This window comes from Trichoderma reesei (genome assembly GCF_000167675.1).
Source record: "Trichoderma reesei QM6a unplaced genomic scaffold TRIREscaffold_16, whole genome shotgun sequence".
Lineage (NCBI taxonomy): Eukaryota > Fungi > Ascomycota > Sordariomycetes > Hypocreales > Hypocreaceae > Trichoderma > Trichoderma reesei.
In genome coordinates, this window is record NW_006711163.1 from 519,249 (window position 1) to 537,716 (window position 18,468).

The 18,468-nt window shown below is 55.4% G+C and overlaps 6 protein-coding genes across 6 annotated transcripts; 4 read left to right on the plus strand and 2 right to left on the minus strand.

Annotated features, from left to right (window-relative positions):
• Window positions 1-1,658: 1,658 nt before the first annotated feature.
• TRIREDRAFT_80003 (uncharacterized protein) lies at window positions 1,659-3,509 on the plus strand (the record flags this gene model as incomplete). The annotated part of the gene is made up of 1 exon (XM_006967177.1): window positions 1,659-3,509. The coding sequence occupies one exon, from the start codon at window positions 1,659-1,661 to the stop codon at window positions 3,354-3,356; it is 1,698 nt and encodes a 565-aa protein (XP_006967239.1). The 3' UTR covers window positions 3,357-3,509.
• Window positions 3,510-4,565: 1,056 nt separating this feature from the next.
• TRIREDRAFT_80005 (uncharacterized protein) lies at window positions 4,566-6,415 on the plus strand (the record flags this gene model as incomplete). The annotated part of the gene is made up of 3 exons (XM_006967178.1): window positions 4,566-4,791; window positions 4,862-5,531; window positions 5,601-6,415. 3 exons carry the CDS (start codon window positions 4,569-4,571, stop codon window positions 6,154-6,156), a joined length of 1,449 nt encoding a protein of 482 aa, XP_006967240.1. The 3' UTR covers window positions 6,157-6,415.
• Window positions 6,416-6,497: 82 nt separating this feature from the next.
• Window positions 6,498-7,875, minus strand: TRIREDRAFT_4875 (uncharacterized protein; the record flags this gene model as incomplete). Its single annotated transcript, XM_006967087.1, has 4 exons — window positions 6,498-7,043; window positions 7,140-7,390; window positions 7,517-7,625; window positions 7,729-7,875. 4 exons carry the CDS (start codon window positions 7,873-7,875, stop codon window positions 6,498-6,500), a joined length of 1,053 nt encoding a protein of 350 aa, XP_006967149.1.
• A 1,579-nt stretch (window positions 7,876-9,454) lies between these two features.
• Window positions 9,455-10,608, plus strand: TRIREDRAFT_4876 (uncharacterized protein; the record flags this gene model as incomplete). Its single annotated transcript, XM_006967088.1, has 3 exons — window positions 9,455-9,762; window positions 9,889-10,324; window positions 10,408-10,608. 3 exons carry the CDS (start codon window positions 9,455-9,457, stop codon window positions 10,606-10,608), a joined length of 945 nt encoding a protein of 314 aa, XP_006967150.1.
• Window positions 10,609-13,736: 3,128 nt separating this feature from the next.
• TRIREDRAFT_65402 (uncharacterized protein) lies at window positions 13,737-16,404 on the plus strand (the record flags this gene model as incomplete). The annotated part of the gene is made up of 3 exons (XM_006967179.1): window positions 13,737-14,149; window positions 14,339-15,349; window positions 15,459-16,404. 3 exons carry the CDS (start codon window positions 13,737-13,739, stop codon window positions 16,402-16,404), a joined length of 2,370 nt encoding a protein of 789 aa, XP_006967241.1.
• A 1,170-nt stretch (window positions 16,405-17,574) lies between these two features.
• TRIREDRAFT_65480 (uncharacterized protein) lies at window positions 17,575-18,468 on the minus strand (the record flags this gene model as incomplete). The annotated part of the gene is made up of 3 exons (XM_006967269.1): window positions 17,575-17,847; window positions 18,007-18,201; window positions 18,271-18,468. 3 exons carry the CDS (start codon window positions 18,466-18,468, stop codon window positions 17,575-17,577), a joined length of 666 nt encoding a protein of 221 aa, XP_006967331.1.

The window sequence follows — 18,468 nt, forward strand, 5'->3', positions numbered from 1 at the left end:
GTTGGATAATCAGTGCTCGAGGAAACAATGTAAGGTAGGCATACTTGATGATATACTACCCTAGGTACCTATGCAAGGACAAGCAGATGCATTTATTTACGGGAGAGGGCGAATGGGTCGGTTTCATCCAAATCCGACGGGCTTACGCGTTTTCGAACAAGCAAAAAACACAAGCAAGTTTTCCTTCATCTCCGTCTACGATACCCCGACATTGTCCTTGCCCCGAGGCAGAAGTTCAAAACACCCCGATGGTGGTACGAGATGCGTCATCAGTCGGGTGGAAACAGGTTACACATCTCCGAGAGCGAGCGACATCTGACAAAGGGAAAAAAATTCGCCGGGCTCTGGAAAGGAAAAATCACCAGATTGGTTAGCACGCTCTATCCATGTACATACCTAGTAGGTATATAGTGCTACCAATATTGGTAGAGAATGGCCATCTATCATTCATCTACCTACTACCTAGGGATCTTTACACATCGAATTCATACATTTTCTAATTACTGCTGCTATCCCCACTAAGATTAATAGAAGACAAGGTCTCTAGGTGGTTTTTCTGCTACTACTAGAATTATTTGTGTCTAGTCTTCCCATAAGGTATGTCAAAACATCATAGTAGTACCTTAGATGCCGTCAAGAGAGTATACATGTAGGAACCTAGCCCCTTCCCTTCTAGCTCCAGTAGAAATCATTCAGGTGTCGTCTTCCCACCAGATGCTCGCCAATGCGGGCAATGGGCCATTTGGTATGCACAAAGTCAGCTCAATACCAACAGTACATTGAAGAATATCGCCGACACAACCGGCAAAACGGGCCGCATCACCCACCGTCCAAGGGGAGGGGGGTCCGCTCCAATGACACGGCAGAAACACAAGGGGGAATACCGTGATATTATTCAAAGTCAGCCCAGGACGGTGTGGTTGTGGGCTGTCGGCCCCCCTCCCCCTCCCCTCCTCCCCGCTTCCCCAAGATCGATCGCATGGGCTCTCCGCAATCTCACGGCTGATCTGTGAATGCCACTTCTCAGAGTAAGAGAGACAGAGAGACAGAGAGAGAGAAACAAGTATTATTAGCCGCCAATGCACGAAAGCACCTCCACAATCTTGAGCTTCCCTTCCGTGGGGGATGCCAAAGATAAGTACCAAATCGCATGACATAACGAAGCCGTTGCTGGTTTGTTCGTCGCTTCGTCGCCTGCATTCGACCTTGCATCTCCTGTTCCTGAGTGGCTGGCTCAACTCATGCGAGGGTGTGACCTGTGTCCCAGCCACAAGCCACGTTCGAGCCCGCACAACGGCCCAAGGCAAAGGTTGGAGATGGTCCAATCTATTAGTTGGTGCAATGACTGTGCGCGTGGCGGCGTCTCAACCACGACACGACTTATGGCCACCAACCGTCGAACAGGCTTACTGAGGGGTTGTGCTGTGGCCAAACGTCATATAAGATGCACTCAACTGCCTCTTTCTTCGGGTGCAATGAGCTGTTGGAGCTGAACTGGAATCAGCAGCCCCTTTCATCTCGTTGCTTCAATCGCTTACACTTACTCACAGAGCTGGTTCTCTCTCTGATACATGTGCTGCCACTTGATACCTTGGTTGAAGACGTCGCCCCCTTGCCGAATAAACTTGCTTTCCTGAATCCTAGATAACATGACCCCTATGGCAACAAGCAACGGCGCCGGCAGAGACGCTGCTGATGGCCGGCCGCGCATCCTCATTCCAGAAAAGGTGTCACCAGACGGCCTGGCAATGCTGGAGCCGTACTTTGACGTCGACGTCAAGCTGGGCTTGACTCCCGACGAGCTCATTTCTCAGATCCCGGTGTACCAGGGCCTGATTGTCCGATCCGAGACCAAGGTAACAGAAGAGGTTCTTGCTGCCGGCAAGAAGCTTCGAGTGGTGGCAAGGGCGGGCGTGGGCGTTGACAACATCAACGTGCCGGCGGCGACCTCGCGAGGCATCATTGTCGTCAACTCGCCCTCGGGCAACATCCTCGCTGCAGCGGAGCACACCATAGCCTTGCTTCTGGCCACTGCCAGGAACATTGGCAGGGCAGATGGGAGTTTGAAGCAGGGCGGCTGGGAACGCAGCAAGCTTGTCGGTATCGAGGTGGGACGAAAGGTCCTGGGCATCGTTGGGCTGGGCAAGGTTGGCATGAACGTGGCACGGATGGCCAAAGGCCTCGGCATGCAAGTCATGGCTGTCGATCCATATGCCAATCCCGACATGGCACGCCAGGCGGGCGTTGACCTCGCACCTAGTCTAAAGGACATCCTCCCAGCCGTGGACTTTCTCACCATCCATACGCCACTGCTCGCAACCACCCTTGACCTCGTGGGCGAAGAAGAGTTCAAGTCGATGAAGAAGACAGCCAGAGTCCTCAACGTCGCCAGGGGAGGAGTATACAACGAAGCCGCGTTGCTCAAAGCCCTTGACGAGGGATGGATTGCCGGAGCCGGCATCGACGTCTTCACTTCAGAGCCCCCGGCAGCAGACTCGGCAGCTGGCCAGATAGCCAAGCACCCCAGAGTGGTGGCCACGCCTCACTTGGGAGCCTCCACCGTCGAGGCGCAGGAAAACGTATCAATCGACGTGTGCACGCAAGTACTCGAGATTTTGCGAGGAGGCCTTCCCACCAGTGCCGTCAATGCCCCTATCATCCTGCCCGAAGAGTACCGCAAGCTCCAACCCTTTGTGCAACTGATTGAGAAGATGGGCCGTCTCTACATGCAGCATTTCGTCAGGTCCAAGGGAGGCCTCGTTGGCGGACGCACCTTTGAACTGGTCTACCACGGCGACCTGGCTGGAATGCCAAACACGAAGCCGCTGTACGCAGCGCTGGTAAAGGGCCTGGTCGCCTCCTTCAGCGAGACTCACGTCAACATTGTCAACGCGACGCTGATTGCCAAGGAGAAGGGCATCAAGATAAGCGAGACACACTCGCACCAGCCAGGCGAGCAGACGTATGCAAACCTGGTGACGCTCAGGGCGCACGCAGAGGACGGCAGCGGCCAGCAGACGATTGAAGGCTACGCTTCGGGCAAGCGGCTGTACATCTCCAAGCTGGACCGCTTCAGCGCCACGTTCAGCCCCGAGGGCACCATGATCATCCTGCACAACTATGACGAGCCGGGCAAGATTGGAGGCGTCGGCATGGTGCTGGGCTCCCACGGCATCAACATTCGGTTCATGCAGGTGGCCAGTCTGGACCCAGAGCTGAAGGAGGCCGAAGCAGATGCTGCCAAGGGGAACGAGGCCCTGATGATCTTGGGTATCGACCGGCCGGTAGACGACAAGGTGATGGAGGGACTGCGCAAGTCTGAGGGCGTGCTGGACGTGGTGCTGGTGCGGCTGTAGGGAGATGGAAGAGAAGAAGAACCTTGGAAGTCTCGAGAGGCAGATCAGGAAATGGGTTAAATACTCTCTTATCGATTGGTTGCTTTCAAGTTGTAGTTTTGGCTCAAGCTCGGCGTTGCATCGTACTTGAAGCAGCTCTATTCAAGCAATGGCGATCGATTGGCGATTGCAAATTCCCATATATTTTTCTCGAATCCATCCAGTCGCCCATCTGGCAGAGGCAGAGCCGACATCGTGAGCATCTCGTCTGTTAGACCGTCTGATCCAGACCTGCTGTTGCCGTACTGCGGGGCCGCTTTTGGTTCATGGGCATCCATACTAAATCCATCAAGTCACTGAACAAGGAAAGCCTGGCGTCATAGCGCACGTCCCCAGGCGCTAAATCACCGCGAGGCCGCTAAACTTCCAGCGGCCCACAGGGCTCGACCATTCCGTGCTTTAGGGCCTTTAGAAGCTCCAGCTTCCCTGCCGAGCCTAAGCTCCAAGCCGAAGAGCAGTGACGAGTGCTTTTCCCTCTCGCGCTTTGGTCATTGACTTCCAAGGTTCGAGTTCAACCTGAGAAGCCTCAACCCGCGACCCGGACAGCTGCAGCATCTCGAGCTTGCGCAGGGCTTCAACCCCCGAGGCTTCGACTGGCCATTACCGCCCAATCTGCGCTTCTTCTTCTTCTTCTTCTTTTTCTGTTCTTTCTGTTGCTTCACCTACTTTCCCTGTCGCCCATTGATCCCCAACCCGCTCCTCCCCTTCGACGACGTCGACTCGCGTCGCTAGCGAAATCCGGCGCCACGACCCTCAGCCTGCGGCCGTCAGCAGCCTATTCGACTGCGGGTCTTGATCTCCTCGACGATCCGACGTGCCAGTTCCATCCCCGGCTTTGGCGGACAGACGACGGCTTCAGTCTCTCCATCATCGACAGTTCAAATACAAAGTCCTGCTATGCCGAGCAGAGGCGCAAGCGGAGGGCTCGCCAGCTTCCGCCCGGCCATCCTCGGCCTGGGACGAGTGCTGGGCCTCTGCTTGACGGCGGTCTCTGCGGCGCCCGTGTCGCAAGCGCCCAGCCATCATGACACAAACACGCCCGTGTGGGTGCTGGCCGTGTCGTCAATGACGCTGGTCCTGCTGGGCGGTGCCTTTGCCGGCCTGACCATCGCGTGCGTATACACTCGTATCGGGGGCCATCGTGAGGCGAATGACTGACGCTGCTCCAGGCTGATGGGCCAAGACTCCATCTACCTCCAGGTCCTATCGGGCGATACCAGCGAGCCGCAGCACAAGAACGCGAAACGAGTCCTCACGCTGCTCAACCGAGGAAAGCATTGGGTGCTCGTGACGCTGCTGCTCGCCAATGTCATCGTCAACGAATCGCTTCCCGTTGTGCTGGACCGCTTCCTAGGCGGCGGTGTTGCTGCCGTCGTGGGTAGTACGATTCTTATCGGTGAGTGCTCCTCGACTGTTTGCTTTCTTTTCCGCTGCCTCGTGTTCCGGCACTAACCTTAGGGTACAAGTCATCTTTGGCGAAATCGTGCCTCAATCAGTATGCGTGCGATATGGCCTCCCCATTGGCGGGTACATGTCCACTCCCGTGTTAATTCTCATGTACCTCCTGGGCCCAGTGGCCTGGCCGACCGCGAAGCTCCTTGACTGGATCCTTGGAGAGGACCATGGTACGGTATACAAGAAGAGTGGCCTCAAGACGCTCGTGACGCTGCACAAGTCTCTCGGTGAAGTGTCGGAGCGACTGAACCAGGATGAGGTCACCATCATCACCGCCGTCCTGGATCTGAAGGACAAGCCTGTGTCGGAAGTCATGACTCCCATGGACGATGTGTTTACCCTGGCCGAGGACCACATCCTGGATGAGGAAACCATGGACACCATTCTTTCGTCCGGATACTCGAGGATCCCCGTCTACCGCTCAGGCAATCCGACTGATTTCATAGGCATGCTCCTTGTCAAGACGCTCATCACCTACGACCCCGAAGACCGCATCCCGGTCCGAGATGTGCAGCTGGGAGCTGTTGTTGAAACGCGACCCGAGACAAGCTGCCTGGACATTATCAACTTTTTCCAAGAGGGCAAGTCTCACATGGTACTGGTCTCTGAGTTTCCTGGCTCGGATCACGGTGCTCTCGGCGTTGTTACGCTAGAGGACGTTATTGAAGAGCTCATTGGAGAGTGAGTAGTCTTTGACCGAACAGTTGCGGCTCAATCCTTTGGTGGCTAACGCAAGACAATTAAACGTAGGGAGATTGTTGACGAATCGGATGTCTACGTCGACGTGCACAAGGCCATCCGGCGCCTGACCCCTGCTCCGCGAGTCCATCGCAGGCACAGTGACGCGCCGGGTGCAGGTGTGGCGGTTAGGAAGACGCCAGACCACAATGGCAACCACCACAAGCCCGCGGACGGTCAGGAAGTCGAGGTCGGCTCCCTGAAGAGCGACTCGGGTCACTTTGAGCGCCCTCCCAAGACGGCCGTGTTCATGAAGCGCCAACACTCTGCAGACGGCCGCACCGGGAAGAACGCCGTGCCCGTGAAAGCGTCGCTCGACGAGATGCGGCAGCAATTGCGACTCGGCCCCGCAAACCGCGCAGCGAAGCCGTTGAGCAGCACACGAGGAAGCGTATTCAAGATCAAGCAGGGCCTGGGGACTGTGGTGACAACAACAACATCAACCACCACCACAACACCAGACCCAAAACCGGCCAATGGCAACGGGAGCTCGGAAGGCGCAGAAGGGCACAGCGAACAAAACGAAACCACGCCATTGCTGGGAAAGGGTCAGAACGGCGCAAGTTAGAGACGACGATTCGAAAGATTGGCTTCGGGTGTGCGCGACCAGTGGCGCAAGAGGGAGAGGTAGCTGTTGGCGACGGAACATTCACCAAGGTCCGAATAATATCAGAAGACGAATGGAAAGGGGCGAAAAACACACGGAGTCTTGTTGAGAACAAAAGTGTTGTCACTACTCTTCACCAATTCTATGTTTTTATTCAGCGTTTGAAGGGTGGGGGAGACTCTCCATCTGGCCCTATTGTTTGTCAATATCATGGATTTCCAATGCTTGAAAGTCTTTTTTTTTCTTCATGTGGAGTCTACCCTCTTCTAAGTCTTTTCCTTCCCAACCTCTCTCGTGGTGTCCTAATCATACCAGATGGCATTCATGCCGAATCCCGGCTCCGGAACACGCACCCTCGCGACACGAGCCAGGAACTCGTCCTGCCACCGATAAATCTCCAGCCAGCCCTCCTGATCATCCGTAATGGCGATCCACTCGTCTGACCAGTCGCACGGCGCCACGGCATTGCTATGCCCTCCGCTGGTAGGCGTAGGATTGAGGCAGATCTGGCGCTCGATGGCGCCGCACTCGGACAGCTTGAAGGCGGCCACGTAGCCCGTCAGGTCGAAGCTGTTGGCGCGGGACGAAGCAAAGAGGTAGCGGCCCGAATGGGAGAGGGCGCAGACGTCGGCGCGGTACTGCGTCCAGCGGTCGGGGATGCCGGGCGGGATGAGCGGGTAGTGGCGGTGGGTGAAGACGGGCATGCGGGTGGCCGGGTCGATGAGGTATTCGCAGAGGCGGTTGCCCTTTTCCATGAGGGCGTAGAGGTAGTTGCCCGAGGGGTGGATGGCGACCCAGCGGGGGTGGTCGCGCGGGTCGGGGCACTCGACGGAGCCGACGAGCTCTAGCTCTGGAGAAGAAAAAGAGGAGGAAGAGGAGGACGAGGATGATGATGATGGTGGTGGTGGTGGTGGCGCATTGGTGTTCTGCTTCTTCTTGTGGACCCAGAGCTTGTTGGCGGAGAGGTCGGCGGAGTAGAGGTACGTCTCGGTGGGATCAAAGACCATGCCGTGGATGCCGCTGTTAGGCTGGTACTCGTAGTTTTGGACGTTGGAGGCGAGGGCGCCCGAGGCCAGGTCGACGGCGAAGACGGAGCCGTGGCCGGCGTGGGTGTAGAAGGGGTTGCAGTAGACTGCGTAGGGGGGTTTCCGGGCGGGGAGAAGGAAGATGGCGCGGGTGTTTGTCGAGGGGGACGCTGCGAGGGCTGTATGTTTTATGATTGTCTGTCTGTTAGATTGGTCACGACTGAAATGTGGTGTTCTTGGGTCGTATGTATTGATACGTGTGAGGGGGTGTGTGTGTTTGGTGTGAAAAGACGTACGGTGGTGAAGCATGGGATGGGAGGCTTGGTGGACGATGTCGGTGGGCGAGGAGACCTTGAAGCTGGACCACTTCTTCATGGCGGCGCCGTAGATGGTTTTTTTGTCATGCTACACACGGTTTTTTCAGAAATATATCGATCAGTACAATTCTTGTTATGATGTGTTACATGAGAAGAGGTGGAAGCTGGGGGGAGGGGGGAGGTGACTATACACTAAACGCCATCCACGAGATGGGTTCATCGCGAGGAATATCGGTGCGAGCGATGAGCTTCAGCGTGAGCGCCTCGTCGTCGAATGCAAAGGTGAAGATTGCGCCTGGGGGCGTCCATGTGCCGACCATGAGGTGATGCACCGGCATCTTTGCTTTCTTTTTTTTTTTTTTTCCCCTTGTGATGTCAGGATGTAAGAGTTGTGTGTTGCAATTCAGTGCTGGGAGTAGTGAGTTGATGGGACGATGTTGCTGTTACAAGACCATCATACGATTGACAATAGGAAAAGACCAAATGTTAGTCAAAAGGTAATACCTAGCTCATTCGCATGTGTGCAGATGACGTTGGTGAATGACATAGAGGATAGCAAAAGCGGTTCATTCGTCAAGAAGAGTTGGGTTGTTGCCCTGGATATTCGTTTACCCCCTGCATCGATTCTTGCGCCATCCCGCAATGTTCATCCCGAAGCTAATGCCGGCCGCCTCACCAAAAGACCCCTAGTAGTAAGGTAGTACATATTTCTGGTGCATGTACTCCGTAAATGTATGCAATTTCGAAAGGGACCGCTGTATCCGGGAAGCAGAACCCTCAGGTTACCGTATTATACAGCTAAGTTTACAACACGTACGAACCCAGCTTCCGATGACGGGGACATCATCGCTTGTCTCGGTTTCGCCGCTTATTTGCTTCGGTGTTAGTACTACAGAAAAGTGAAATCGCGGGGCAAAAAAAAGCAGAAGCATGAGAGTGAATGTGGGGGAATGGGCGCTAGGGAGGGGAAGCAAATGAGGGGCTTTTGCCGCCGGTTTGTAGGTTCGGTAATTCTTTGGGGGGGATGAGATCAATGGGATTCGGCTCTGGGGGTAGTAGTGGTAATAGGAGGAGGGAAGGCGGGTAGTTAAGAGGGTGAGGCCGGAAGGGGGATCCGGGGAGTTAATGGGGTTGGATGAGATACTAGCATTATTTGATTGTGTGAGCCACTACGAGAGGAGATGGGAATTATATCTACGTTTGAAATGATGAGCTGTAGAGACAAGAGAAGCAGCAGTAGAAATGCCACTTTGTTGTTGTGGTGGTGGTTCCAACGGAACGTGGAGGCAGTGACTACCTAGGTAATGCATGTCGTGATGGACGTTGCATCCGATGTCTTTGGCCGACCCTCAACGCAAAATGCAACTCCGGCGCGGCTCTCCCGGCGAATCACCCACCCCCATGTTGAAGCAGTCCCGACATCAGCTCCCGGACCCCGTTTCCGTGGTTCCCAGTAAGAAATCGTGCGTTTGTAAACCTGAGCTCCACCGCCCACGAGGCCTAGTATGTAATTCCCGTCGAGGGGGTGGCGCTGGGTTTGGCGGGATGGGAGGGGGGGAAGAAGGGGAAGGGATCGAGAGTCTTTATCCGTATGTGTGTGTGTGTGTGTACCCCAAATGGGATGCTTTGTGGACATGTGAAGGTGTAGTGCCTACTACTAGTATATGGATGTGTCTATATATATATACATATATATATATACATCGACAATGTCATCGATCTGCATCCCTCTGTTGTTCGTTTGATACTCACACCTTTTCCTTCCGTATATCTAGCCACTTGATATCTCAGTCGTCGTGAAGCTTCACTTATTATACCCAACCGACATCGTCACACATATACTCGCCCTTCCACCTCACGACATCCTATCTCTACTCCAAAACCTCCATCTCTCTCACACACACACAAACACACATCATGGCCTCCAACGGCGTCAACGGCACAAACGGCCCCGTCACGGCCACGACCGCCGCCAAAGGCCCGAGCAGCCGCTTCGACCCGACCTTTACGCAGCGCGTCATCGACACCATGGGCCCCAACATGACGCCGCGCAACCGGCAGGTCATGAGCGCCCTGGTGCGGCACCTGCACGACTTTGCGCGCGAGGTCGAGCTGACGCCCGACGAGTGGATGGCGGGCGTGCACTTTATCAACTCGGTCGGCCAGATCTCGACCAAGACGCGCAACGAGGCGCACCGGGTGTCTGACGTGCTGGGCTTGGAGAGGTGTGTCTTTTGTCTTTGTGACATGCTTCAACCCTTTTCTTCCTCACACCCCAACTTCAAGCCTCTCTCTCTCATAACTCTGCTTCTACTCTCTTTGGAATCCAGTCCATCTAACTCACGGCTCAGCCTCGTCGACGAAATCGCCAACAAAATCGTCGCCGAGGGCGACATCGACCCGACCTCGTCCTCCATCCTCGGCCCCTTCTGGTCCCCCAACGCCCCCTTCCGCGACAACGGCTCGTCCATCATCCAGGACCCCAACCCCGACGGCCGCGTCGCCCTCATGCACGGCACCATCACCGACCTCGTCACCGGCAAGCCCATCCCCGGCGCCGTCTTCGACATCTGGCAGGCCAGCGCCAACGGCAAATACGACTTCCAGGACCCGGAGAACCAGTCGCCCAACAACCTGCGCGGCAAGTTCCGCGCCGACGACAACGGCAAGTATTGGTTCTACTGCTATCACCCGACGGCGTACTCGCTGCCCACGGACGGGCCGGCGTATCAGCTGCTGTCGCTGATGGATAGGCATCCGATGCGGCCTGCGCATATTCACATCATGGTGAGTCTATTGGGGGACGGAGCATCGAGATGGCTTGGGCGGGAGGGAATGATTATATTCGATGCTGACTTCAGACTTTCAAGGTCACGCACCCCGATTACAAGGGCTGCACCACGCAGCTGTATCCCAGGGACGACCCCTGGCTGGCCACCGACACCGTCTTTGCCGTCAAGAACGACCTCATTGTCGACTTCAAGCCGCGCGAGGGCGACGACAAGGCCGAGCTGGATCTCGAGTACAATGTCATCCTGGCGCCCAAGGACTACAAGGGCAAGCAGTTTTGATGAAGAAGAAATGGCGATGCATATGGTTGTATGATGCAGTAATGTTTTGCTGGAAATTTTGTCACGAAATCTCACTGTATAATGATTTTACGAGAGGAAATGCCGTTGTTGAGCTGCAAAAATTTGATAGAATGCAAACAATGTATGTTTTCTTCATTTAATCATGATGGACTTTTCTGTTCAGCGATTCTTTGGGCTCCATCTCCTGTACTAAGTCGTGGAATATCTGACGTCTTTAGACTCAGCCCCTTGAAATGCATGCAGACTGCATCATGTACATGGATGTATGTAGTATGTATGTGCTTATGCCGCCGTGTGATATGTGATGACGATTGGTGAAAGCATCGCACAAGCCAAATAGATTGCCAGGACTTGTCCTTTCTTGTCTCGCCCATTTCACTCAAACCATCTTCAACTCGCCAATTCAATTCAATTCAATTTCTTCTGTTCTTCTCACAGATATCAACACCCAAATGTCTCCCCTCACCCCTGCAAAGCCTCCAGTATGATACCTATGTACCAGATCACACGTGCGCCCATGCTTCGCACCTCCTCAGCTCCTTGACTCAGGCATCTGTAGTAACACGAATGCACCGGCCAAGTTGCACGGACGACTGCCCCCTTCAACGCTCCAAATACCTCTTTGGCAACATGCTTTATACGGAAGAGAGCGAGATGCCATTTCTTCAAACAAACCAGCCTCTACAGTACATTCTCCCCTAACATCAACACAATTGGCCCGCCAAGTCCCTGCCGCTCCTCGCCTCGCGGGTGACGCTTCCTCCTGCACGCCACCTCACAAATCGACAAGCCAATCGCCCAATAGCCTCAGCGCGTGTAAAAGTAGATTGGACACACACACACACACACACACACCCAACCTCCTCTAAGTGCAACGTGACGAAAGAGACAAGAGCAGCAGCAGCAGCAGCAGCAAGCATGTCATTCCCAATCTCGTCACAGGCACATGCGACTACATGTCTCTACCTCTTTCGACGCTCTTCTCTTTGTCCTCCTCCCCTCTCTCCTCTTTGAACCTAGACTCTGCTCAACAGCGACAGGGATGGAAGCTCCAGTCCCAGCCTCTTTTTCCTCCAGCCTCTCTCTCTCTCCATCCGTACCTTGCCTTAGTCTTTCCATGTCAGTAATACTACTAGTAGGTATGTCTGTCCGTCCGTATGTACAACATGTCATGCCTTGCGGACAGATTATACCTTACCATAGGTACCTGCACAAAGAAGCGGTAGGGGCGACGCCGGCAACCATGTACCGGTACATGCCACCACACCGCATCAATCCGCCTGGCGCATCAGCACATCAATGTCAAGTCAATCAAGCAAACAATGACGACGGCTGAAGTTAGGTATGTTTCACGACAACAAGAAATAGAGAAGGGAAAAAGAGAAAAGACTTCATTCCAGACACTTCAAATCCACACTTGCCTCGCTGGATGTTTTTCTGCTGCTTCCCCAGAAAGCCCGGCAATTCCTGCTGGCACTGCATGTCTCACCTGTTGACTGCCACGCGGCCAAATATAGGTACTACCTAACCAGACACACACACACCAACTTGCTGGCTCAGCTCCAGTTCTCAGGGACAGGCACAAGTACAAGTACAAGTACCAGTACTAGCACCAGCTCGGGGCGCCCGAACGCTCTTGCCTTCCATGATGGCAACAAACAGCTCCTGCCCTTGGACGGCACAACTCCTACCATCATCTCTGTTCCACGCGTAAAATCTCAGAAATTCCAGCAATCAAGCATCGTCACCATCTACATGACCAAAACAACAAAATCGAACCCCAACTCGCCCTTTTACTTTCATGAATTGCAACTATAGGTGCTACTACTACTAAGGTACACCTACCTTAGTCGGACCCTCAGGTACCTCAGGTACCTAATGCTTGCATGCTCTGGACTAAAATCAACCCCGTCGCCCCGGCAACGACCCAAAATTCCCCATCGAAAAATAATCCGCGCGCCTCTCTTCTTCTGAAAGGTCAGCAGCGCTCCCCTATAAACGAACGAGAGGCACAAGGAAAGGGAAGCATCTCCACCTGACGCAATCAATCTATCCATACCTACCTACATAGTAGCTGCTCGCTATCACTCCTCCTGCATTGTCGCCTCGCCTCGACTCTTTTGCCCGCGTTGATGCATATCATCAGCATCCATCATCTGGGAAACAAGGCCATGTAGGCGCACTTCACGGCGTACGAGTTGGGAGAGAGACAAAGAGACAAGCCACCGGCAAAGCAGAAGCGTCGTCACACCAACAGGAGCAAGGTACAGACAGGCACCTCACCCTACAGCTTGGCCTTCCCTGCCCTCGAATCCATCCGGCATCCATCCAGTCAGCCATCCAGCCAGCCATCCATCATCTGCACATCCCGCACTTCTGCAATGCCGCGCCGCCTCTCGTTAAGCTGCATGTAGGCTACTGTACGCAGAGGCATCCCTCCACCTCCCCTTTCGGCGCGCTTCTTCCGTTGCTTCTTCTCTTCTCGTCTTCTTCAGCTGCATTACTAGTTACATACATACCGTCACTGCTTTCTCCCCCCCCTCTCTCTCCCCCCGTTATTACCAGCCTTCACTCTTCTTCGTCATCTAAACCCCCCAGATCCCTTTGGAGCTGCCAAGGGTCCCCCCCTCCTCCTCTCTCCCCTTTCGCCTGTTTTCCCTTTTACCTACTTCATACCTTGCGCTTCCAGATCAACCGGCTGTTCTTTCCTGTATCCGTTCCACCGCGTCCTTCAACTCCCTCCCCCGTCCGAGACAGTCCCAAGTCCTGTCTTGTTGTCTGTGTGTTACAGGGCAAACGTTCGCAAAATAGCACCAGGCTGTGCAACCCGGAGCCGACACGCGCATACCCAGGCCGAGAGAACAAAGGGGGGGAAAAGGGAAGCAGGTGATTAGACAGGCAGGCAAACAGAGAGCCGGGTCTGCTCGACGCAATTCGAGCCGAGTGCCATGGCCTCGAGCAATGGCTTCTACAATCCCTCCTCGCCCAACTTCAGCCCTCCACGGCACCGACCGAAGCCGTCCGTCCTCAAGTTCATCCACCGCCGCGAGCAGTCCGCCAACGACGCCCTGCAGGCCTCGCCCCTGGAGGCTCAGTTTACCAACATTATGCCCGCCGGCAACTTCGCCAGGAACAGCCCGGCCGCCCTCGGCGAGCTGCAGCACAACCGCCAGGAGCCGGCGCCGCGCGCCTCCTCCCGCAAGTCGCGAGACGAACGCCGACCAGACCCCGAGCAGCCCGCCGCCTCCGCCCGCTCCGGCGCAGACTCGCCCACCAAGAAGAGCCTCTTCCTGAGCATGACCAAGTCGCGCGACTCGTCGCCCACAAAGAGTCCCAAGAAGGCCAAGTCGGGCGCCAACCTGACCAACCTGCTCGGCCGACCCAAGACGATTAAGAGCCTACACAAGCTGGTGACGGACGACGAGGGAATACAGTCGGGCAAGGATAAGGAAAACAGAACGCCGGACGAGCCCCCTCACAGCGCCACGCTGCCCGCGTACGCCCAGTTTCCCAGCAATGAGTCCACCAACTCTCTGGGGCCGCCCAGCCCGACTAGAAGTCACAGGGAGCACAGGGAGCACAGAGAACATGGGGGGCATAGGGAACACAGGGACTCTAGAGACTCGAGGGATTCCAGAGGCCACAGAGATTACCGGGACCAGAGAGATCCGAGGGACCAAAGAGACTACAGAGACCAAAGAGACCCAAGGGACCACAGGGATCACATAGATCACAGAGACTCGTCCGAGAGGCGCTCCGTCACCAGGGAACGCCCGCGTACCTTTATGTATCCGACCCGGTCGCAGCAAGACATTAAGAAGTCTTCCCTCAAGTCGGAATCACCCAGCGGCTCCAAGTCGGCGTCGTCCAAGGGCAAGTCCATCCGCGAACGAGGTAAGGTCTTTGGCGCATTTGCAAGCTTCGGCCACGGCCGCTCCAAGTCGGAGACGTCGACTCCCCGTGGCGGCTCGCCCACCGCGCCGCATGTCCTCGACCTCAAGGAGATCAACAAGCAGCTCGAGGCGCTCCTGGACCGCCGCAACATCCCCGAGAACCAGCGCTACAAGATGCGCAACCTGAGCGAGACCATCAAGATGGAGTTTATCCGACAGGACTGGGCCGAAATGCGCGCCGCCAGGCTGGAGCGCAAGGCTGATCGCCCTCGAACCAGCGTCAGCAGCAGCATCAACGGCGCCGGTGCTGGTGCTGGAGCTGGTGCAGGCGCAGGTGCTGGTGCGAGCACTGGCACTGCTGCTGCCGTCCCCTCCTCCTCCGCCGCCACGTCCTCCTCCGCCGTCGTCTCCGATGCCGAGGAGGAGAAGCCGAAGCGGACGCGCGGCCGAAGCTTCACGTTCTCGCGCGCAAAAAAGGACAAGGAGCGCTCCTCATCGAAAAAGTCGACAAAGGGAGAGAGCACGCTGGGCCGGCACTTCAGGAACAAGTCCTCTGACAGCGTCACCAGCGACCGACCCGTCTCGAGCGGCAACTCGTCTGCCGGGAGCACCTTGCTATCCAAGATCAAGATGCAGCAGGGACCGGCCGACTTCGTCGCGTACCTTAGAAAGGTGCGCCAGCCGCAGCAGGTCGAGGTGGGTAAGCTTCACAAGCTGAGGTTGTTGCTGCGCAACGAGACCGTTGCCTGGATCGAGGAGTTTATCCAGCACGGCGGGATGAAGGAGATTGTCGGGCTGTTGAAGCGTATCATGGAGGTCGAATGGAGGTACGCTGCAACATCTTTTCTTTTCTTTTTCTTTTTGTTTTTTTTTTCCCCCTCTTTCCTTCTCTTCCTCTCTGTAGGGCTTCCAACATCTAACTGCAAAAATCAACAGAGAGGAACACGAAGACGCCCTCCTCCACGAGAACCTACTCTGCCTCAAGGCCCTGTCCACCACGGCAAAGGCAATGGAGTATCTCCACTCGGTTCAGGCCGACCTCTTCCCAAAGCTGCTACACCTGCTCTTCGACCCCGAGAAGAAGGGCCCCAGCGAGTTCACCACGCGCAATATTGTCACGTCGGTCCTCTTCACATACATCGAGTCCGCGTCGTCCGCAGAGCGCGTCATCAGAGCTAGGAGCGTCCTGAGACACCTGAGGGACCCGGAGCCGGAGGAGTCAGCGCGACCGCTTCCATTCGTGCTAGAGATGCGACAGGAGCGGCCATACCGCGTATGGTGTAAGGAGGTGGTCAACGTGACCAAGGAAGTCTTCTGGATCTTCCTCCATCACCTCAACGTGGTGGCGCTGACGGCCGACCCGGACGGCGCAGGCGACGCAGGCATGGCCCGTCTGACCAACGGCGACAACGACGAGCAGTATGCATACATGCGCCGCCACTTCCCCCAAGAGAGGCCCCCGGTGCCCGCTGCCCCTTATGTGGGCGGCGTGGAGTGGGACGCGACCAATTACCTGGCGTCTCACCTCGACCTGATGAATGCCATCCTAGCCTGCACCCTGACGCTCGACGAGAGGAACCGCCTGCGGGCCGAGCTTCGCATCTCGGGCTGGGAGCGGTGTATGGGCGGCAGTCTGCGCCTGTGCAAGGAGAAGTTTTACAGCAGCGTCCACACCGGCCTGAGGACCTGGGTGGCCGCGGCCGCAGAGGACGGATGGGACGTCAAGGACGTGAGGTACGGGCCGCCCGCCGATGCGAGGACATCACCCATGAAGCCCGGCTCGCCGCGCAAGAAGGTGGAGGATGCGCCAAAGCTGGATATGCCCAAGCTCGACTTTAACTCGAAAAAGACGCAGCCGCCTCCGACGGACGGTTGGCTATGACACGACTCACATGTCAAGGGCAAGGGGATGAATTCCAAGTAGAAGAAATGACGAGAGCAAGAGAGAGACACCGCTACTTTCGACAAAACAATGACAACAGCACGATGGGCTGATTTGGCCCGCCTCTCGCACGTCGATATACGCACGACGCGGACAACGATACACCGCAGACACGTGTACAGCTGTCCATGCATAGATGTACGTGTATGTACAGCCTGGCGTCACGGATCGGGTAATAGAAGCCCGGGCTGCATCTGCATTGCATCTAAACGACGCGGCTCTATCAGCGTATTGACAACAAACAACGAAGAAGCATCTCGACAGAATCACTTCTGATTAGCAGAAAACAGCCACTCTCAAGAAGAAGGACAGAATTGCCAATGAATACAGAAGAACACATTGTAACTTTGAGAGGACACAAGACAACAAGGCACGTCAAAGACAATGGTAAAAGGGAACATCAACAACACCCGAGGGGCTGCAAAGGGGGGTGATTGTTCCTCTTTCTCTTCCACTTCACTTATTTCTTTTACATGTTTTTTTTTTTCCTTTCTTATCTTTCCTTTTTTTCCTGTACTGGCGTCTCACTCAATCACTCACTCACACCCCTTTCTTCTCCATCTCAATCCTGGGCAACACAAGACTAGGTTGGTTGACACGGGAGACGGGAAATGTTGGGTAGTAGTGGCAAGGGGGGGTGATTTCATGTGCCGTATTGTTCTTGTTCAATCATGTCATTTTCTTCCCCTCCCCCTTGTCTTTTTTTCTTTTCTCTTTTGTCGAAACATTGGGGGGGAGGGACATTGGGTTTCTTTCTGTATGATTGCATGTTCATGAATTAATGACACGACTACAGCCCGCGGGCTACTATTCATCTATAGGTATTGACGACTTTTCCACATTTGTTTCTTTTTCTGAGTACTCTCATTGAGCCTATTTTGCATTCTCGGCTCTTGCGATTCTTGCTCTTGATGCCCGGTGATTAGATGACGGGATATCCGATGACCTTGAGAGATTCTAACCCTGGAAAGGTGAAAAGAGCATCTATGAGATGACATGTATATGCCAGGGACGCGATCCCTATCCAAAAAAAAAATACTTGTCCACCGGCAGACGAAATGTCCCAAAGGCATTTTCTAGACAAACTTACATGGCAGCTTGTTCCACTTTCTACGCTCCCCGATGCAGTTTAAACGCTTCATACACAGGCATGCCCCTGGCAACGTCCTCCTTGACTTTGATGTCTGCGGCAACAAGGCCGGGCAGCAAGTCCAACACCTGGTCGACTTTGTCTCGGGGAATGATCACGACACCGTTGGCCGGGTCGCTAAAGGCAACGTCGCCGGGGCTGATGTCGACCCCGTTGACCTGAACCGTCACCTGGGTCGCCCAGGGCACGCTGCCGCCGCCCGCTCCTACGGTGGAGGTGCCGTAGCCCCAGATCTGCAAAGCTTAGGCCTTGTATAGAAGAGCGTATCCAAGGGGGGAAAGGGGGGGAGGAGTGTCACGGGTGAGGAGGGTGCCGAGGAGGGGCAGAAGGGGGGGTTGTGTGGCTGTCATACTTGTATCAAGTGGCAAAGGAGAGTTGGAAGGGGCTCTTACAGGCAAATTGGTGCTTCTCAACTCATCCAGGTCTCTCACTCTCCCGGCGACAATGATGCCCGCTACCTGGCGAACCTTCATCCTCAGGGCCATGATGCCACCGCAGACGGCGTTTGTCTGGCCCTCCGGCTGCTTCAGCACGACAAAGGTGCCCGGCTCGGCCAAGTCAGCCCAATGGACATCCTTGGGGATGTTCTGCGCAGGAAGAGCGCCACCGCCCTCGCTACCGCCGGCGGGCTGCTGCCCCTTGGGGGCAAACAATACCGTGGATACAGGAGCCACAGTGACTGGTTGCGATGATGTAGCCGCCTGGCTCGCTTGATGCGGGCTGTAGGCTAAGAGGTCGGCAACGTAGCCTGCGCCAGGGGCCTTGAGCTTGAGCAGGGCGTCCGAGATGTCACATGCCGAGTACTTTTCGAGCTGCGCAATGATGCTGCTGGACAGCGGCGATGACTGGGCCAT